Raw genomic sequence first — 23,086 nt, 5'->3', positions numbered from 1 at the left:
ATAAAACATACATTTTCTTCAGAAGCTCCTTATCAGTATGTAGCAAAACCTCCTGCTGTTTGCTTTCATACTGCTCTTCCAGCATTCGGATTTCTTCCTTAAGACTGTTAATTTCATCTTCATAAACTTGGGCAGCTGACTTTTCCTCCATTGCAGAACTGCAGAAACTAATAAACAGAAAAAAAAAATGAGGTGTTGATCCGTTCTGCAGTATACTTTCATCACACAATGTGTCACCAGGTAGTTTCTTTCAACAGGATACCATACAACTAGCCAAAAAATGATGTCATAGCAAAAGCGTCACCCCTGCCAAAAAAATGAAAATGCACGAGATGTGTTCAGCTCTAAGTATGGCTTTCCAGAACTTGTGTACTTATTTTAAAGAACTAAAAATGTTTGGAAACCGTAATAACTTCAAAAACACAGACTAAAAAAACGTTTATATGATTTATTTACCTACAAGTAATGATCAACAAAAAAGTTATGCACTTACCATAACATTCCATCTGTGATGTCCATTTTCATTCCTCCTCAACTATTGGGGTTTGGATCCAATCCATGGATCCGACCGGGCCTTTACTAAAGCTTGCGGCCACAAACAAACTCTCTCCGTTTTCTTAAATTTCTTTTGCTCTATGGAAGGAAAATGCATTTATTAGATGTTCACAGACAATTACAGCATATATTCACCTTTGTTTGTAAATTTTGGAAAGAAAACTGGTAAACTGTTGGACTGCTTGACATTTGATTCTGACACCACCTTAGGAAGGAAAGAAGCATTGATAAGTGATGTTGCTCTATCCTTATGAAAGATCAAGTAAAGAGGTTTAGAAGATAATGCTCGAAGTTCTGAAATTCTTCTAACAGAAGTAATGGCCACTAGACAGGTAGTTTTCAAGGTCAGGAAAACTACCGCTGGTAAAAGGGAAAATGAATTAAGGCCTGCAGCACCAAAGTTAAATCCCATCATGGAGTAGGATCTTTATATGGCGGTCTCGGTAGGAAAGTACCTCTCAACAAGGCTTTACAAAGTTTAGATGAAGCCAAGGAAGAATTCTCAAATCCAATATGAAAATTAGAGATTGCTGCTAAGTGAACTTTAATTATTGTGGAGCTAGCTCCCTCATTAAAAACTGTTGCCAAAAATTCAAGAACAGTTTGTACAGGAGCTGAGAAGGGGTCAATGTGTTTCTGCAGTGCCCAAAAAATGTAACTGTTCCATTTACTTCTGTATAGTTTTCTTGTAGAAGCCTTATGGGAAGATAAAAGACTGTGATGGGCTGGAGAAGAGAACATTGATTGTCTGGCTGTTGAAGGAATTGGAGAAACCATACTGTTAACTTGAGGTTTGAGATATCTGGATAAATCAAGCATGTCTGGCGAGACAGGAGGTCTGAAATCGAATCCAGAATCCAAGGTGGTGAAAGTGGATGAGACCAAAAGAAGGGGAACCAAATCTGTAGACGCCAGTAAGGTACAATGAGGATGACCTTGCTATTCAACCAGGCAGCTTTCTGTATGAATTTGGGAATTAGGGGAGTTGGGGGTAGGCACAAAGTAGACCGGGGGGAGGGGCCATTTGTGAAGTAGAGAGTCCCTCAGTGATTCCCCTGGTGGAGAGATCAGAGCAAAGCTGCTGCTACACTTGTTGTTTAGGGGGATGCAAAAAGATTGCAGCAAGGCTGGTCCCAATGATGGAAAATCATATCTGTCACTTTCCTGTTGAGAGACCATGCCTGAGTTAATATAATGGATCTGCTCAGTTTGTCTGGTATCACACTGGACTTTCCCAGAATGTGTATTGCTATCGGAAAGCGTTTTGAAGAAATTGTCCATTGGCACACTCTGAGGGCTTCACGATACAAGGCAATATCTGGTTCCCCTTGTTTGTTGGTGTTCCAAACTACTGATGCATTGTCTGTCTGGATCACAACTGTCCCAAAAGGAAGTGTGCCTTGGAATGCCTGCAATGCTAGGAGCATTGCTCTCACTTCCAGAGCATTGATATGCATGTTGACCTCTTCAGGGGACTAAGTGCCTTGGACCGTCTTCCCCAGGAAGTGCCCCCCCCCCCAATCTGGGAAGGGTCTGTGGTCATTACAGCCTTGGGCTGAGGATATAAAGACCTGTCATAGGTGGTGTGTTAGAGGGATGGACTTCCTTACCCATAGGGATAGGAACCAGGAGAATATCCATCTTTATCTGCACCGAGAGGAACCGCCTCATCATTCTGTCCACATCTTCCTTGGTCAGACTCCTGGAAGAACTAAATAAAGCGAGGGAAGGTGACCTAGAGTGTCATCTTTATAAAAAGGGGGAAAGTACTCGTGATGGTACTGAATCTAAGGTAAGTGAATACTTAGTCCTAGGCAACATTCAAGGTTCCAAAGAGGTAGGATCTGTGAAGAGTTTAGCCAGATTTGACTAGACTTCGGATCAGACTTTTACTTTTTTCTGGGTGGCTCTGAAGAAGATAGAGCTAATGATACCCAAGGCTTTGGAGACTTGGTAGAAGGCTCCTTAGATTTTGTTGTGGGGAATTAAGCCCCAGAGATAGCTTCACAAAAGAAAGAAGGAAGTAAACCTTTCAAAATTAACTTGTTTTTCCTGTCCGCAACTGCTCCAGGATTAACATTTTTACAAACAGAGCAGTCAATTTGGAGGTGGTCCAGGCCCAAACAGTAAACGATTAAGGTATGGGCATCAGGCAAGGGCAATTTGTGTGGTGCAGCGGTAGCACTGTTGCCTCACAGCAAGAGGTTCTCCCATTCAATTCTTGGCTGGAGCACCTTCTGTGTGGAGTCTGCATGTCCTCCCCGCGGTAGAGTGGCGTTCGAAAGACAAGCGTAGAATGGGCGTGCCTTCGTTGAATGTTGGCAGTTGAGCTGGCACCTCGGCACCAGTAAAAAAAATCTACTGCCAATCATTAGCGGACCGGAGTTCCGCTGTGGCGACCCCTAACCGGGAAAAGCCAAAAGAACAACAACCTTTGACATTTTTTGAAATCCGAAGGTCCTTTATCAGACATGCTGTAGAAATAAAAGAAGAACAAACTGCCAAATAAGAGTAAGAAAATCCTTTTTTTAATCTATATAGAAGAAAAGAAATGGATACAAACTATGGTATTGAGAAATACACAAAAGTGTAACCAGATGAAGATATTAAAAAAGGGAAGATCAAAAGATACTAACTATGATAACTAAGAGTTACATACAGTATAATGGGAAGGGAGAATGACTAATAGTAATTTGTATAGAAAAATTAAGTAGAAACATTTATTGAATCAAAGAAATAATTCAAGAGGTCAGACGGACCATGTCTATTTGTGAAAGTGGCAAATGTGATCTGGGGTATGTTAAGGGTTGGTGCATTATGGATAGGTAGGAGCTCGAAAATTTTCTGGTGACCACGACCTATAGTAACAGCTGAGCCAGATCCAAGGATCAGATCTGAACCCAATAGTTGAGCAATGAAAGAAAATTGACATCAGATCAATTGTTTAAGAAAAAGATAAAGACCCAATACCTATAGCATCTTTTTTTGACAATCCTTTGCTCATTACATTACAACAATGGTCAGGAAATCCTTCTAGTACATCTGATCATAAAGGGTATTCTCTTTAAATTTGAAGAAGTCCTTGCACATCAATATTCTGGCACTGATCAGTCCCATCACTGAATTCAATATCACTTTTGGGATGCATTTCACTAAACATATCAAGCAGTTGTGAAAACCCCAAAGGTTCCTGACTAAAAAGATCATGGTCCTGAATTTTCCTGGGCTACTGAGACAGGCTGCGGGTCTTGTCCTTGTGTTTACTGACTTACAAATTCCTTAGGGGTAATCTCTGCCTTGCCATCTGGGCCATGATGGATCCATCAGTCCAAGACCTCTTACTTCTTTACAAGAAAGTACAGTTGTGTAATATCTTACCATAACAGTACATTTCCATCTCCCGACTGTTACCAACAATAATGACATTTGGGGTCCTAATGAAGAGATGAAAAGTGAGCAAGCAAAGGAGAGTTGTAGTGCTCAAATTTAATTCATCTTCAAGTGCTGGAGAGTACCTTCGCGAGGTGGACCCGGTTTTTCACAAAATCTCACCAAGGCGACACTGATATATAGACTTTATTTATATAGCATATATCATAGACAGAAGTCAAAAACAAAAGAAAAATAGCTGAGTGCACAAGACCCAAGATAAAAATGTGGCCAATCCTGGTAGGCCTACTGGTGTCAGCATCGGAAAAAATGACAGTGTAGAATCCTCAAAATATGGAAATATTCCTACAATGGGGCCAGGCCAGGTCCAGGGGGAAGATGCCCACCACCCGTTGTAGAACGAAGTAGCAGTCCACATAACTTGATTGGCCAAAGAAGTGCCATAAAGACGACAGAGTGGACTACTGAGAATAAAAAAGAAGTTATGTATTGTTACTATTATGTAAAAAGCCCAGAATTTCCAGACACAAGATATACAAAACGATTAAGAGAGAAATTAGAGGAAAGAAAACTACTTCCACAAATAAAACTGTCAGAAGCTTCAAATAAAAATTTGTGTTCATTAATACAACAGAATTTTGAAAAACAGTATATAGATCAAGAAATGTTGATCTGTTTGGAAAAAGAAGCATCTGAGGAAGTGCGAAAATATAAACAACAAAACCTAGATATATTTGAAAAATATAAAAAAAGAAATAGGGACATGGGAAAGAAGGAGAGATTTGATATGGTGCAATATTTATGCAAAGGAGAAAACCAAGTTAACTAATATAGAGAAGGCAGTCTCAAAAATATTCGAAGAGAAATTCAGGCAAAAGCATCCAGATATGGAAAATTTCACAATAAAAAAATTAATAGCACAAAGATGTAATGTGGAAAAAAAGATTAATAAAGCAGACGTTAAAGAAATAGAAGTTAAAGTTATGGAGTGCTTGTGAAATGAAGGATTTAATGTAGAAGGTCCAACACAGACATCACAGCACGATGGAGTGAGTTCCCAGAATAAGGAAAAGCAAGAAGATCAGAAGACATGTGAAGAGGAAATACAGACATGGTAAAGGAAAAGAGATTTAATATTGTGCAATATTTATGCAAAGAAGAAAGCAAAACTAACCAATACAAAAAGAGCAGCACCAAAAGATACTTTAAGAAAAATACAGGCAAAGGAATCTGGATATGGAAAACTTGACAATACAAAAAATAAGGAGATTAAAAGGAAAAGTAGAAAAAGAGATTAGTAATGGAGAAGTCAAAGAAATAGAAACTGAGGTTATGCAGCAGCTGCAAAGGTAAGGATTTAGTGTAGAAAATCGAATGCAGAAAGCACCACAACAGGACACATGAATGGATATCCAAATTAAGGGGAAACCAGTGAACAGGAAACAATTGGTCAGGTGCCATATCAACATATTTTGGAGCCTTCCACAGGAAACCAGTATAAACGTTCACTTGAAGCTAGACAGCAAAGGAAGGAACAGGAAACTGTGGAAACTCTGATAAAGTCAATGTTGAGGAGTGATAGGCCAGTGAGTTCCCATATGATAGAGTAATGGATGGCACAGGATGAAGTTGAAGAGAATGTGCCACAGGAAGATGCTATAAAATTTTCTACAGAATGCAGTGCCCGCAGGAATTGGAAAACAATGGATGTGCCCTTAGTTTAGAAGAAAATCAGTTAAGAGAAGAGTTGCTTGATTTAATAGACATAGACAGATATAGTGGATATAAAAAGTTTACAAAACTCCTGTTAAAGTGCCAGGTTTTTGTGATATAAAAAAAAAAAATGAGACCACAATAAATCATTTCAAAACTTTTCCCACTTCTAATGTGACCTATAACCTGTAAAATTCAAATGAAAAACAAATCTGTTAGGGGAAAAATATAAAAAATAAAAAATGTACAATAAGCTGGTTGCATAAGTGTGCACACCCTTAAACTAATACTTTGTTGAAGCACCTTTTGATTTAATTACAGCATTCAGGTACCTTCAGAAAGGTGTTGAGCAAGGAGAGATCCAGAATAGGTCTCAAGTACCCTCCTTTCGAGGAACCAAATCTCCTTCATACTTGGGAAAAGGGGGACAGGTTGAATAGCTCCCCGGTTCACCAGAGACCTCTGAGAAATGAGGAAATTGTTCCAGAGGAGGTTGGAGAATCCCTGGAAAAGGAGGGAGAGACTTCCACAACATGAAGTAACCCTGACAGATGATAGACAGAACCCAAGAATCCAAGGTGATGAGGTGCCAGTTTGGAAGACAGAGGGACAGCCAAAGAGACAAGAAAACCTGCCCGAGAGGATAAGGGGTGTCAAGGAGAAGAAGGTTTGTCAAATAAAGGAGGCTTCTGGGCCACAGAAGCCGGAGAAGACTTAGCAGAAAGAGCTCACCCATCACTCTTCCTGCCTTTAGTGGCTTTAAAATGCTGCCTGCAAACAAAAGCAGGTCAGTAGGGCAATTCCTCTGGAACTAGGAATAGGACAGATGAAAATATGTTTAAGGACCTATTTTCTTGAAGAGACAAACATATCAGCAACAACAGTCCAAAAGAGAGTTTTATTATCCAAAACAGCATACAGCAATTTGGCCTTAATGTCTTCAGGTAATGACTGTAGGCGAAGCTAAGAATAACGCCTCATGACAAACCCAAAGGTAGCAGCTCTGGAAGAGACATCAGCAGCAACACAGATGCACTTGATAGAGTGATGATCCACCTGAAACTTAGAACCCAAAATACAAAGAGCAGAAGATTTTGCTTCATAATCAGGGAGGTTGGAAAGAACATGACAAGCTTGGGCAATCAAGGCCAGACCATATCTAGTCACGTGGCTCTGGTAATTGACGGCCCGAAAGACCAAATTAAAAGCAGTATAAACCTTCCTACCAATTTTCTCCATTGCCCTTCTATCCTTATCTGAAGACAGAAGCTTGGAAGAGGGCACAAGTTTATAAAGCTTGTCAGGGGAGATTGACACCACAGTAGGGTCAGCAGAAAGACACAAATGACAACTGATAACCCTCAGAAACCTTACAGAATCTGTCAGGTTTCTATGAAGCAGGATGCTGAGAATCAGTAGATTTAGAAGAAGCTATAATGGTGTCTAACAAAGCAGCTAACACAGGAGTTGCTGCAAAAGGTTAAGGAGTGTCCATCTGAAGCAGCTCATAATATCTTTTCTGGATATCAAACACTTAAGAAGAATCCCACAAAGTATTTCATCATTCTAGCTATAGTGTCTTCAAAAGACAATTCCCTCAAAAGGAAACTCAGGATTACCAGACTCTTCTTCATTAGAACCATAAGCCAAAAGCAAAGCATCTGGAAAGAGTAAGATGAGGACACATCATCATAATCTGAATCCTCATCTGAGGAATCGGGCTCGCTAATACGTTTAGAAGGAGAAGTCCAAGGGGGAGTAGGCACACAAACCCCTTGGAAAGGCTTCAAGACCATTAAGGCATTAAACTGGCCCTGAGTAAACCCCTGCCATTCCCTTTGAGTATCCTTAAGGCATACAGAGTAATGCTTAGTCTTCTGCTTTTTCTTGGTAGGGATGCCAACTATAACACACACTGGGGGTTCCGACCCTTGACATGATTAAATAACAACAGTACCCAGAACCTCCTCCCTGACCAGAATTTGCGGAATCCCTCTAGGACCTTCTTAGATGAACTGCGGTTCCCCCTCGGCATCCAGAGCAGACACCTGGAAAGCTTCAGAGGACGTGCAAAACAAAAGAATCATGCCAGCCTCCAAAGGGGTCACAGCAGCAGAATCTAATGTAGACACTGGATGGCCTACAGAGCTATCACCCACTTCTACAGAAGCAGGCAGTGGAGGCTGGACAGCCAAAGAATTTGGCCAGATTTTTAGCCTTTTCTTTTCCTTAATGGTACCTTGGGGTTAGAACATTCCTCCATGCTATCCTAGCTAACAGTTTAAGCCTCTAGTTCTCGAGACAGATGGCCAGGGAAAACAAATGTTTTACAAATGCTACAGGAAGTATGGCCGTGGAAAGCATCCAGACAAAAAAAGACACTGTTTGTGACGGTCCTTATGGGGACCCTGCCTCCTATACTGACATTTTCCTTCTTGGATGACAAACACTACAAAACCAAAAGATAACCTTGCTTCCATACTGACATTCTCCCCTTCCTGGAGGACATGAACTCTATGAAACCAAGAGAGAAAAAGACCCCAACAGGGCACCTCTCTGATGGCTAGGTATTCAGCACAGCGAAAGAGCATTCAAACCAAAGAGCAATGATGGTGTTAGAACTGGTGGCAAAGAAGTTCTAGGTAACTGCATCCATACATATCCTTTATTCCCTACATCCTGAATGGGGAGCATACATGTGATGTACAGTGTACAGGATCTAAAGGCTTTAGTCACAGGACAGACGTTGGGGTATCCTTAACAGGAGATCCCTGTGGAGAAGAATACTGTGACAGTGATATAGAAGGACATCAACAACAGTACAGCGAATACTGTAACTACAGATCTGAACCTGCTTCAGAAAACAAACATTTGGTGGAGAAACATATTTGCCCCTCAAGGACTACCTCTTCTCTGGAATAAACTTCCTATCCAAATTAAGCAATGAGAAAGACCATCTTCCTTTAAGAAGAATTTAGACAACCGGATAGGCATTCATAAATTCACCCATGGTATGACTGGCCTACCGCTCCTTGAAAAAGGAAGGATTAGCACTGACAAGATACAAATGGCCACATGGTCCAGTTGCGTTATGTAGTTTATGACCCATAATGGTGTTCTGGGATAACAAACCTCATTGGAAAACAGCATCTAGACAATCTATACCACCACTCTATTGGCTAATATGTTTACTGGGAAAAAAGCTAAGCATGGGTGTAAACCATGGGCTGAAATGTCTGACGAATGCTATCTGGCAATACCCAAAAGTAAAAAAGTAATAGCCAAACAAAAGCAGGAAGAATTTTTCATTTTCCATGTTCACCAATCAGTTGGTGTTCTCTTTATTACAAAGCAACATATGGCCTGCATGGTCCTGACCATATGCATGCTGTGTGCAGACGAAGTAATACAGCCTCTTTCCACATCTCTCAGTGAAGTTACATTTTTATAAAAAGAACTACATAATTGTGAAATCATCTCTTGGCTCGTCACCACTAGTGTAGGCATGTTATCCGCTCAAAGTGCTTATGCTTCCCTCAGTTGACACCTGCTACAAAAAGCTTGAGAAGGACTACTTCTTTCCCTAATTCTCAGCATCTTTCTGTAAAGTTAAATTTTAATAAAAAGGCAAGTAAGTATTTGCTGCTTTTTCTACACAAATACAAATGCTGCAATGGTGTTTGATAATGATTAAGGGGACAGACTGACAAACTAAAAGGCCTTTATTTGTGGCTTCCATTTACTCACTTTACTGTGAAGGTTGACCAATAGATGGGCCACTCTTACCACAATGTATTACTGCAGTTTACTCTTAAATAGGTGCAGTCTACCCAAAGTACAGCTGGGTAAGCTGCACTCACCCATAACATGTGTTTGAGTTAAATCACTGCTGCAGAAACCTTTAGGCTACATGGGTTGTTTCACTGCCCAGGAAATAATACCCATACAGCTTCACATCCTCTCCAACTGGTGATTGATTTTGCACCTTGGAATTAGCCAATCAATCAGAGTGAAGATTTCTACAGGACTATTTTTTGCCCATACATATGCTGTAGCTAGGCATACTCTCTGTCCTCTACAAGGACATTTTCGTCTGCACATCAGGAACATTGGGGTTTTATCAAGCCATATTTTTGTCTATAACCATCCAATTGAAAGCCTGTAACAACGTGTATATAGCTTGTTTACAGAAAGGACTGAAAATCTAAAAACAATACCACTAACAGTTTTTGACTGAGAAGCTAAAAATGTTACACACATTAAATTTTTGGGGATGGGGCAACTTGACTGATGTGGCCATTTTCTAAACACCAGGCAAGCTGGGGGTCAGCAACAGGCATTTGTGACTACAAAATGGAATTCACTCACTAAACCCTATACAGAGAGAGTTCAGCCTGATAATCTTGGATACAAAAAAAACCTATAAAGTAGAAAAAAACAAATACACAAGTAGGGGGGGTGGAGGGGGGGTGAGTGGGGCTACTGCAGCAGTGAGGAATTTGAACATCTACTGTTATTGGCAAGTGCAATTAATACCAATGTACAATGTTCATTATTCTCACTGTTACCCAACCTGGGAGGGAGAAGTATACGGATTCAGAAAGCTGGAGTATGACATTGGGATAAAGATTCTGCAAAGATAATAACGTCATCTAATTAAAGAAATATGTGAATATAATTTAGTCTGCAGTAAGGAATGACTGGTGCTAGGCATTTTGTAACACCCTTGAAGGTGTACATAATAAAAGGGGTAATGCAGAGAACTGATGTAACCCAGAAACAGAGGACCTTATAGATTTCCTGACAACCTGTGGCTATGGGAATGTGGCAATAATTATATTTTAGGTCTAATGTTGCCATCTAACTCATAGCAGGAATGAGGGATAACAGGTTCTGCAAGGTCAACATTTTGAAGTTTCGTACTTTCACGTACAGATGAAGAAATGAAAACTCTAGTACTGGTCTCCAAAAGCTTTGGTGCCATTAACATTCTGGCATAGAAGCATTTGCCTTTTTGTTTTACAGGTTATTTGACTCCTTAGGTGTGTGAAAACCAAAGAATCAGAGAAAAATATTCAGTTTTTTTTTGAGAATGTGAAGGAATTCACCTGAAAGGAGGTTTTTGTATCTAGCGCCCTCAGAGACAATCTTTTACCAAAGAAGGATGTTAAGGACCAGTTTGGGGAACTAGTTTGAAAAGATCTTGGCCAGAGGATTGGTAAGGGGCAAAGAATGCTGGCATACTCATTCTGTATTGTTGGTCGGCCCTTTTTTCCTGAAAGGACCACTGTCTTTTGTCATTTCCCTTTGGTCATCTTTTTTGAACTCCTTTTTTGCCTGAATATCTCCCCAAGGTAAAAGAGGGAGGCCTAGAAATTTTGAAACGGCGACCTGAAAAATCTTAGAAAACTTCCTGAATCATTTTCTGTCTTTTGTTGTATTGATTGAGAACCTGGATAGCAGATGAGCCAACCACCACCTCCTTATCAAAAGCAAAATCTAAAATTTTAGGCTTTACTTCATCTGCAAACTTCTGGCTATGAACCCAAGCATATATTCCCAACACTGTAGCAGTAGCACTGGCACTAGACACAGTATCTGCACAATTATACACACTCTTCAAAGCATGTTTGGATGGGTCTGCATTAGATCATCAAAATCTTATTTCATCGACGATCCTGTCCATCGAACCTAACTTCAACGAACATCGAATATTTTCACAGGGTAAGTAAGCAATTGGCCAACACTACAACTTTGCCCTTTTCCCCCACTGTAGTGCAATTTCAAAGTTGGTATATACAGTTAGGGGGTGTGGGGGGCAGCTACTTTGGGTAGAAAAGACAGGATTGTTTGTAGAGATACTCGGTCTTTGTGAAAAAGCATGTGGGGGGTTTATTGAAAATGCTTGCAGCTCTGAAACTCTTCTAGCAGAAGCAATAGCTATCAAAAGAATCGTTTTCAAAGTCAAATACTTAAGATCACAGGATGATGCAGGCTTGAATGGGGAAAGAATGAAATGGGATAAGACAAAATTTAAGTCCCATGGTGCTGAAAATGCTTTAATAGATGGTCTTAATAAAAGAGTGCCTTTAAGAAAGGCTTTGCAAAGTCTGTGGGACATCACATTGGGGCCCGATTTACCTAAAATGAAATTAGATATCGCTGCTAACTGAACTCGAATAGTAGCTGCAGCTGTGCCTTCATTGAAGAGCTTTGCTAAGAATTCAAGAATGGAAGCTATTGGGACAGAAAAAGGATCAATGTGATTGCTCAAAGCCAATAAAGAAAATATTTTTCCATTTGCTTCTATATAGCTTTCTTGTCGAAGCTTTATAAGACAAAAATCAGGATCTGTTTTACTGACAGAGAAAGGTTAGGAAGCCTGGCTATGATTGGAATCGTAGCAGCCAAGCTGTCAATTTGAGGGTTTAAAGGGAGGGGTGAGCATCCCTGATGTGCGAGTCAGGAGGCTCGGAAGTGGGTCCAGGATCCAAGGCACCTTATGGAAATGAGGCCACAGGAAGGGAAACCAGATCTGACGAGGCCAGGATGGGGCGATGAGTATCAATTTCCTTCCCAAGTAATTAGCTTTCTGAAGAACTTTGGGTATCAAGGGAAAGGGAGGAAAGGCATAGAGGAGACACAAGGGCAATCGTGGACAAGTGCATCCATTGGTGACTCCCCCGGAGGGGGGGATTAGGACAAGGTTGTTGCTGCATTTGGTGTTTATGGATGTGGCAAAAAAAATCACAGCAAGGCTGGCCCCATTTGCGGAAAATCTTTTCCACCACATCCTGTTTTAGGGACCACTCATGAGGCATCAGAATTGCTGTGTTGAGTTTGTCTGCTATCACGTTGGATTTTCTCAGGATGTGCATTGCTACCAAAAAGTGTTGGGAGGAGACCGCCCACTGCCATACTCTCAGGGTCTCCTGACAAAGGGGTTAAGATCTGGTTCCTCCTTGTTTGTTTATGTACCACACAACTGACGTGTTGTCTGACTGTACTGCAATAGTTCCCAGAGGAAGAAAGTCCTAGAATGCTTGGAACGCTAGAAATGCCGCTCTCATCTCCAGGACACTGATGTGCAAATGGGCCTCGTAATCCTGCCAAGTGCCTTGGACTGTCTTTCCCAGATAATGCTCCCCTCACCCTATCTGAGAGGTGTCCGTGGTCACTGTGGCTAATGGTTGGGGAATTACAAAGGGTCGACCCAATGTCACATGAGTGGAGTAAAGCCACCAACGAAGGTCTTTCTTGCAAGATTCTGTTATCAAGGGTTATAGTTGCTGCCATGGTTCCCAAGACTTTCAGAACTGTCCTTGCTTGTACTTTTTTCTTGGAAATAAGGTTTAGGACCTCATGTCATAGAACTTGAACCCTTTCTGAAGGAAGTTTGGCCATCATTTTTGTTGCAGCTAAATCTGCTCCTATAAAAATGATATGCTGCAAAGGCAACAAAGCAAATATTTCATAGTTTATTGTGATCCCTAGGTTAGAGCAAAGATGCAAGGTGGTATCTCTCGCTTTTGTTACTAGATGCTCTGTGGTGGTGGTTAGGAGCCAGTCGTCTAGGTACGGAAGCACTCGGAATCCTAGGCTCCTCAAGTGAGACGTGACCACTGCCATACACTTGGTGAACACTGTGGAGGCTGTAATGAGACCAAAGGGCAGAGCCCGAAACTGGTAATGACTGGCTCCCAGCTGGACGCGCAAGTGACTCCTTGATGCTCGGTCCATTTTTATGTGGTAGTATGCATCCTGGAGGTCTACTGAGCACATCCAATTGTCTTTCCTTAAAAAGGGAAGAATCGACTGCAGTGTCACCATTCGAAACTTGGACTTCACAGATTCATTTAGCTTGTGGAGATACAAAATGGGTCTCCAGTCCCAAGTTCTTTTTGGCACTAAAAAGAATCCTGAGTAAGTTCCGAATCCTATTTGGTCTGCGGGGAAATCTTGAATGACTCTTTTGTATAGCAACTTTTGAATTTCTACAGTTGCTTGTTCCCTCTGACTGGGTGGAACATCCGAGATTCTTCTGATCTGTGGAGCAGAATGGCAAAAGGGAATGGAATAGCCCCTGGATATTATACTTTGTACCCACTTTTCTCTAGTGATATCTTGCCAGGCTTCTAGGTACAAAGGAACGCACCCGCCCAACTGTCTCCAGAGTAGAGCAGACAGGCCTCCTTTCAGGCGCGCTGGTAGGGCAGGCCGCAAAACGTATCACGGTCACCCTGGTTTTGAGGACCCCCTCTACGTCTAGGATGGCGTCTACCATTATTGCCTGCCCCTCTGCCCCTGGGGAAGGATTCACCTCATGCATCTTGAAAAGCCCCCTGGGATCTTTTGAACCACATTTTCCCACTCTTCTGACCTTTAGGATAAGGTCTTGAAGGAACAGAAAAATGCACCCCAATGGCAGAGAGAGTTTTTCCTTCCTGCTCGGATCTGGTGAGTGTGTCCTTGACTTTAGGTCGAATCAGTAAGAAACCATCAAAAGAGCGTTGGTAAAGGTAGACTTGAAGGGTTCCGCAAAGTTACACGAGCGCATCCAAGAGTGCCTCATCAGGGAAACTCCGGAACCCACTGCCCTGCTCGCTCCATCTGCAGCATAGGATATCAACCTCATGGAGGAGTTAACGATGAAATTTAAGGTAGATAGCTGGGAAGTGCCCTTTTCTGACACCCCCGCAGCCAATGAACCTTGGAGAGCATCTCCTAACTCCTTCAGGAGATCTCTCTGTAGCCTCTTGAAGTGTGAAAGATAGTTCAGAGATCCAAGGGAAAATGTCACTGACGAAAAAACACACATCCCATATCTGTCCATCATCCGGGATTTCTTGTTGGGTGGATGGACAGAAGAGGATGTTTCAGATAGTTCCTTCTTGGTGGCTGCTGCCACCACCACAGCATCTACAGGAACGCCTTTCGTGAGGAATTCTTTTTCCGCAGGTGCTGACAAGAACTTATTTGGCCTCCAAGGAACCGGTTCCATAGTGTCTGGTGACTCTCACGCCTTTCGACTAACCACATACAGTAGTTCATCGAAAGGCAGAGACACCCAGTAGACTGAAGGATGAGATCCAAAAAGCCTTCAGGTACACCGACTGCTCATCAGAAGGGTTGATGGAAATCCAGCTGCCTCTCTGTTTCAGATCTCTAGGATATCTGTGACGGACATATTTTCAGAGGATGACTGTGAGGACTCTTCTGACTCCTCAAGGTCAGTGTCAGAGGTAATAGACGTCAGGGGAGTCAATATGCTACTTCTTGCATGTTCTCTTTCGAGGAGCCTCCTCAGAAGGGTATTCTGGGGAGGTCTCGGAAGAGTGGGGCTCGCCCAATGGGGCTACCTGAGGCTCTGGATCTCTGTTGTCCTGAAGATGGGGTAGTGCCAAGACAGACGCCGGTGCTTTGAGGGGAAGAATACCAGTATTCTTATGTAGAGCTGTAGGAGGGAACAGCATGCTCCTCATCAGCTCAAAGGCAGATCCCCCGGCTCAGAGGACACCTCTGGTTCAGTGGAAACAGAGGGAATCCCCAGCTCCAAGGAGATCAGCTCAGAGGCTGATGTAGGAGCAAAGCTCAACTAAGCCGAAGTCCCAACAGGTAAATTCTGAACTGAGGAAACTTGGGTCTGAGCGCCCCCCCCCCCCCTCCACCAGAGCTTACTGGACAGCTTTGGCCCCTAGACACTCCGGACAGCACCGAAAGAGTAGGAGCAGGGATCGGTTCCAAAATCTCTGGAAGGGGTCTCGGAACCGAAGAATTTACAGCAAGCGGTACCTATCATTCTGGCTCCAAAGATCCAGCTTGGCTTGGAGGAGGAATCATAGTGGATGTAATAGTCAGTCTTAGCTGGCTCTGGAACCGATTAGGTTGGAGCCGAAAACAATATAGCCAGCGCCAGCAACTTCAAAAGTCTGCGCACCACCCTGTCCACATCATCGTCCGATAAGCTCTTAGGGGACCTAGAGGAGAGGGTTGGTGAGGGAGATCTCGCCAAAATTGGAGATCTCAAGATAGGGGAGACCGGTAACAAGTCAGTGGACTGGCTCCGAAGAATAGTCTCTTTCAGCTCAAAAGGCCTTTGAGCCAAAGGACTAACTTTGCCTAAGTCTATAACCTCAGTCGGTTCCGAGTGCTGTGGAGCCGAGGAGAGGGACCCATAAGAGGTTTTAGCCAACTTTAGCAGTCGAAGAAGCTGGAGATGGCCATTTTGAAGCCTTGTCACTCTTGGACAAAGGAGATCTACTGGAAGAGGAACTGCTATAGACAGCCTCCTCAAAAGACGGTTTCAGGAACCCTTTGAGTATGAGCTTATTCTTTCTCTCCTGCAGAACATGGGAGCTAAAGGAGTGACAAAATGTACAAGTTTCCTGGAGATGAATAGCCCCCCCCCCCCCCCCAAACAATAGGCACAAAATGTTATGCCCATTAGTGATGGACATTTTCTGAGAGCATTTTTGACATTTTTTGAACCCTGAAGCCTTCGGTTTCTGTTCTCTAATTTCCTTAAACATTTTAGGAAGGAAAACACACAGATTTTACAGGTAAGGCTTAACACACTTTTATAAAATTTTAGCACACACAAAAAATTTTTATCTGAAAAGTATTACCACACTAGAAAAACACTATAAAACACACATGAAAGAAACATATGGGAACAACTCTGCCTCCAACTTAAACGGGCACTAGGCCCTGTAACTTAAACGGGCATAGTAGAATTGCGAGCGAGGGGATACAACAACAGGAAAATAGCTCTCTAACTGAAACGACCTAATACATGAATAAAAGCTAACTTCAGACTAAGCGCTAAACTACACCACTATCACAAATGGGAATGAACAAAAAAGGCCTTGTGAGGAACGACGTCCACCAAAAAGCACACACTGGAGATAAACAGCACTCAAAAGCATAGCACACAGAGAAAACTACTAATTACTAACCACTAAGCAATTATTAAGCTACTAGATACTTTTTTAAAGGACTCAGCCACAGCCAAGAAGAGAAGCATCCTAACTCGTAAAGCGGCAAACGAGATCTGGAGAATTACACAACTGCATAATGGGATACCTTCCTGCCACAAGCCATGTTAGAGACTTCGAGCTAGTATATTCGACTGAGTTGGAGCCGATGATAGCCTCCAAACCCACCCATCCAGTAAGAATGAAGGCTTGACAGGACAACATAACATATATAGTTGCAAGTACAGGAAACTCTTAGAACAACCTAGTGCTGATCAAGACTGAATGCAGGAATGGTTAAGGAGACGTGAATTTAAAATGAAAAGATGAAAGGTTAATATTGGTCGCCTAAGATTGTAAACCAATGTGTATGTAGTGCACTAAGTCTATTGAACACTTGGGAGAAACAGAAAAATGTAGATTTTGTAAAACAGAATTGGAAACAGTCACACATCTTGTTGCTGGTTGTGATATACTAATCACAGAAGGACTGTAATACAGGAAGGCATAATAATGTGGCAAGACCGTTGCATTGGGGATTGCGCAAACATTATAATACTGAGGTAGCTGAAAAACACTAAATCACAAATCATCATAGAAAATAGGTTCATAGGTTGGTACTAGGCTATCGGCCCTAGGACCTATACAAGCCTAGCCATAACAATTCCCTGGCTATTTCTTCCCATACTATTTACTTCCCTGGACCCCTGTCTAGCAGGGCAACTGACGTGATCCCTGGGGTGAATTTCCTTTCTCCCATCCAATCATCAAGGTTCCTTTTGAAAGAGGGTCAAAGAGCCGCTCTGCTTGACATGTATGGGCAGTCTAGTCCAGAGTCTGGGGAGTCTCTGGGTCAGGAACCTATCCCTCCAACATGTTTTGTTTATTGTGATGACAAGGTTTAGATCCCTGGAGCGTGTGGCTGAGGGATTGGGATTTCTTTAAATGTAGCATGTCCAACAGCTCTGGGTTTGACATGGCTTGTACGTTAAGCAGAGATCGCCTCGGAGTAGACAATATTCAACAGAGTATAGCTGGAGATTTTTAAGGCAGTCAGCATAGGGCATCTGCTTTAGGCCTGTGATTCTTTTAGTGAGGTATTTCTGCGGCCTTTCCAGTTGTTGCAGATGTCTTGAGAGGTACATACCAAATAGGGCGTTGTATTCTATAATGGGTCTAATGAGGGAGGAGTACAGTGGGACAATGACCTCCTTTTTTCTGGATGAAAAGCCCTTAGTGATGAGGTGTGCCACATAGCAGGATTTCCTGACTGTTGTGGTGAAGTGGTTACTAAAGGTGAGACCACTGTCCACCTGTGTCCCTGAGTCTCTTATTACACTTTCGGTGTTTAGTGTACTGCCAGCTATGTGGTAATTCACTTGTACATGTGTTTTTCCCAAAGGGGATAACTATATATTTCTTGGCATTGAGCTTGAGCCCATGGCTCTGGCACCAAGCATCTGTTTCTGTAAGGCCCTTTTGTAGAGTATAGACATTATTTGGGGATTCAATAATGGCCCCCAGTTTGCAGTCATCTGTGAACTTTGTTAGCCAGAGTCCCTTAGTGCTGGCCTGTACTTCAGAGAAATAGATGCCAAATAAGAGAGGTCCCAGGACTGAACCCTGAGGTACTCCACTTGTCACTTGTCTGGAGCTGGATTTGGAGTCAGCTACTTTTACAGTGTGGGTTCGGTCAGTAAGCCAGTTGGTAACCCATCTAGTGACGTAGGGATTAATGCCCAGCTTAGTAAGTTTATCTGTGATTCCAGAGTTGGGGATGGTGTCAAAGGCCTTGGCGAGGTCTAGATAGGCTGTGTGGACTGTCTTACCCTTGTCCATAGCTCTGGAGACTGATTCGAAGAAGTCAGTCAGGTTCAGGAGACTAGATCGGCCCTTCACGAACCCGAACTGGGTGGGGTCCAGTGTTTTAAGGTTGCCAATGTCTTTGTTTATAAGTTCCATGATAATACGTTCCATGACTTTGCAGATCAGGCTCGTCAGACTGATGGGGCGGTGGATCCCCCTTGTGGAGTGGGATAACTGTAGCTGTGCGCCACTCAATGGGCATGAAGCCTGAGGTGAGGGTATGATTAAACATGACACTTAGGTGAGGTGCCAGTTCACTTTGTAGTTCATGTAGTACACAGCCCTGGATGTCAACTGGTCCCATGGATGCTGTATTCTTAGCTTTGGAGAGTGCATTTTTTTTACCTGTGTGGCCATTATTACCAGAATTTGGCAATCTTCCGGTACTGAGACGGGCCATTTAGGGGGTGAGAGAGGGGTGAAGTTGGCACTGAATCGATCTGCCAGGATATTGGCAATATCCTTGGGATCGGTATATTTAATGCCATTCTGTTGTAGCTCAGAGCAGATCTGAGCATTGCCATTTAGATTCTTGACATAGTTATAGAATGCCTTGTGGTTGTCATTGGAATCTTTGGCAATTTTATTTTCATAACTAGCTTTGGAGGATTTTATGAGGGATCTCAGCTTCTTACTGAGGCTGGTAAGGGAGTTTTTTGCTTCCTGGGATTTTCCTCTTTTCTGCAACAGTTTCTTCCTTTTGTTGTAAAGTTTGTTTATGGCAGGGGACCACCAAATTGGCTTCCTTTTTTTGGAGGAGAACATCTTGGTTCTATTTGGGATGGCACAATTCATGCATGAGTGGATGTGCTCGTATAGTGCCTTAGTGTAGGACTCAGCAGTCGAACTTTCAGTTCCCGTCTGCATGGGTGTTATGAAGTGTGCAACATCTGACTTGAGTAGCATGAAGTTGGCTTTGGAAAAGTTTTTTATGGAGGTTTCCGTACTAGGGGTGGGGGGGTGGGATGTGGATGTTAAGCATGATTAGCTTATTGTCTGACCTGACCAACGAGGGGGTGACCATAGGTGTGGAACATTGATTTCCCATGTTGGTAATGACCAGGTCTAAGATACTGGAGCCCCTGGTGGGACTATGGATTAGTTGGATCCAGGGCATTGGAATTTATGAATTCCAAGAACCGTTGGGCAAAGGTGTTGGTACACGAGTAGTTTTCCCAGTTAATGGCAGGGTAGTTGAAATCACCCAGTATTAGGGTGTTTGGTTGTATATTAATATTTTCCAGTATGTTTAGAAAGGTGTAGTGAGAATCTTGGGGCATGGTGGGGGATCTGTAGCAAGCTACAATTTGGATTGCAGTCTTACCTAGTGTTAGTTGCACCTGGAAAATTTCAGACGCATTGTGTTGGGCAACTAACATGGTGGTGTGAATATGGACACTCCTCCACCTTTAGTGTTTCGATCCTGGTTTGGTGGCCGAAAAGTGTGATAAAAGTTGTAGCCTGGTATTGCAGTGGTGCTCTCTGCAGCCTTGAACCAGGTCTCAGTTACTGCACAGATATCGATGTTCTCCATTTTTAGGAGTGCCTCAAAAGTGCATTTTGAGGTTTAGACTTCTAGCATTGAGTAGCATCACCTTCAGATTTTGCATGCTTGTACCTGTTACGGTGGTGGTTTTGTCCTTTGATTTTTGCCTAAAAAAGGCACGATAGGGGTGGCAAGAACCTTAGCCAGTAACCTGAATCCCAGGGACGACAGGTGCAGACCATCTCTGGCAAAGCATCGTGGTCTGTCGATCATGTCGTCCCAGGCAGACAGATACTGGATCCCCTTTGAATGACACCAGAAGCTTGGCCAATTGTTGAAGTCAATAATTTTGTCCTTATATTGTGGTATCATTCTGGGCGAAGGCAGGATGCTACTCAGGGCTAGGGTCATACCTGCCAGGGCTACATGATACAAGAGCTCTTCCAGGTCTCTTTTCATGTTGTCCAGTGAGGTACGTCTCAAGTCATTCACTCCAGCATGGACAATGACAGAGTCATATTTGTACTTGTTGTGGAGTGACTTGAGTGCATGAGTTATGTGGCGGATCCAGACACCTGACAGGCAGCTCACTGTAATTTTCTCCTTGTTCAGCCTGCTGAGTGGGACATCAGTGTGCCTGACTATAGAGTCACCTATGACTAAAGTGTTAGGTACGTCATCTTGCCTTAGGGGCTGTTGCTGGGTGGCACACTGGTATGACAAAGTTTATATCACATGAGTTCATCCATTATCAACAGTTCAAAAAATAGATGTGAGAAAAACAGATATAGTAGTTAATGAAAAGACAAAAGTAGCACTGATCATTGAAATTACTACACACAGTGATTACAGTGTCTTACGTACAGACACACAATCATAAAATACCAGGATTTGTGGGGAGAAACAAGGGCAATGTGGAAGAAGGATATCTGAACAGTTTCAGTAGTAGCAGAAACAACATGTCTGATAAAAAGACTTTATAATTGTACTTAGATATGTTACTGATACATGCAACTCCGTGTGAATTGCAGGAGTCGTCATTATTGGGCACATTCCGGGTGCTCCAAAGAGCACTCGTGGCATATATCAAAGACTGAAACAATACTAATTTCATGAACTTTAATTGTACTTTGACTTAGGAATAGGGTCCATTCCGGTCATGGTATTAGAAACTCAAAAGACTTGGAGATATTAAAAAAGAGAGAGGAGAGAGAAACCAGAAGAGAGAGAGAGAGAGAGACAGAGAGAGAAACCAGACATCTCACACAAACAGTATGCTTATAAAATAATATGCAACCTTTCCAAGTTTAACCCATAAAATGTTCATTACTAACCTATCACCTATCAATTGGAACTTCCTAAAAATCCTCCCCTTAAATAATGCTGTCAGAGAATTCAATAATACAACTTTCCTGAATATCCTAAATAGCCTTGCACCTCTTAAGCGGAAGTAACTAAAAACAAATAATGGAATTTGGCTATCTAAAAAGAATAGAATGCTAATGCAAAAGAAAAAGCATGGAAAGAATTGCAAAAATATAAAATACCACAATATCTTGAAAACTTCTGAATGCTTCATTAATTTACTTTCTACTATTATTGCAAAGACAAAAAACTACATTATAATAACCATCAGAATAACAGTAAATACAACCCTAAACATTTCTGGACAGCCATTAAAGAATTCTTGCACTCCAGTCATAAATTCAGCCCTAACCTCTCTCCCAATAACTCATCACTTGAAACAGCAATACAGTTCAACTCTTATTTTACAGACAGTATAGGATCTCTAGCAAAGGATTCCCCAACATGCAATCCTAACCGTGCCCAGCAGCCACGTATCACCACATCCACTTTCACCTTTAAACCTGGGCCTACATTTATATAAAACTACTCAAACTCAAACCATGCTCTACTTCAGCTGATGACCTTTTAAGTGAATACCTCAAAACAGCACAAACACTGTAAAATTATTATTCTTAAAATGTTTTGCAATACAATAGAGCTTTTCTCCCAGGGCCTGCTCTGAAAATGGGCTCCTACCCAGTAGGACTTTCCTGGTAAACAAATGTCAGTAATTATATATATAACTTCTCCCTGTGTAAAAACATCTTCCCCAAAATTAGGAAACACACCTTAATTACACCACTTTGCAAATGCAGTACACCTGTTCCACCTTCGACTTCTCACCTATTTCTATATTTCAGCCAGCTGACCTTCCTGGACTTCTAAAAGCACTATTCAATCGTAGCATAAAAATAGGCCCAGTGATTTAAAAAAAAAAATTGTTGCAATCCTTCATTCGATTAACACTTTTATTAAACATCACTTAAGACATGTGCACACATACATAAAAAAGAAAACATTTTCCCCCATTTACGCATATAATACACTACGTTTTCTTTCTTTAAAACAATATATACAAGTTATGAAAAGGTTTTTAATTCCTTTAGTTTTATATACAGGACTGGCATATTTACCAATCAGAGGAAAAGTTGTGGCCACAATAACTAACAGAGAGTTAAAGTAATTTATCTGGGACTGGAGACTGTTGTACCACTGGTTTAAAATATTGTAACTTTCAAACCTGATGACCTCAAAAGAAGTAGTTTCCTCTACGACCCCGGAAGAATAACAAAAGCCATTTTTATTAGCTGAACAGAAAGAAAGAAGACCTAACTTCCACTAATTCCCATAAAAATGAATGCAGGATGGTCTGGAGCTTACCCTGAACAGGAAAGCATGATTGCCTTCTCTCCTGTTGCATAACATTTTGTCCTTCTTCAAAAGTAACCAAACTTTATTAGGAAAGACATCATATTTAATCCTAAAAAAACAAAAAAAACAAACAAAAAAAAAAAAAACCCACAACCAAGCAAAGCTACTGAACATGTGTCAAACAAAAGACAATGAAAAACCTTAATCCCACATCAGATGAATGTGCGTATGCTTTTCAAAGTAACTACCTAAGGAGCAGAACAAATAACTATTTAAACATGAGCAGTAAGCTGCAAGTAGGAAGCATTTATCTGACTTGAATTCTCTAGCTGACCATAGAAAAAAAAGGGTGTAAATGGAACAAAAAGACTTATTAACTGAATAG

General features: G+C 41.9%; 1 protein-coding gene across 1 annotated transcript in view; it reads right to left on the bottom strand.

Annotated features, from left to right (window-relative positions):
- LOC122806111 (centromere protein P) overlaps positions 1 to 23,086 on the bottom strand; it is an 888,624-nt gene that overhangs the window by 743,487 nt on the left and 122,051 nt on the right. Inside the window, exon 2 of the mRNA XM_044076348.1 lies at positions 12 to 167. Coding sequence (XP_043932283.1) covers positions 12 to 151 — 140 coding nt within the window. The 5' untranslated portion in view covers positions 152 to 167. The remainder of the gene's footprint in view (positions 1 to 11; positions 168 to 23,086) is intronic.

This window comes from Protopterus annectens, chromosome 7.part0 (genome assembly GCF_019279795.1).
Source record: "Protopterus annectens isolate FY-2018-M chromosome 7.part0, PAN1.0, whole genome shotgun sequence".
Classification (NCBI taxonomy): Eukaryota; Metazoa; Chordata; order Ceratodontiformes; family Protopteridae; genus Protopterus; species Protopterus annectens.
The sequence above is the reverse complement of the archived record's forward strand: the minus strand, read 5'-3'. Positions and strand labels throughout refer to the sequence as shown.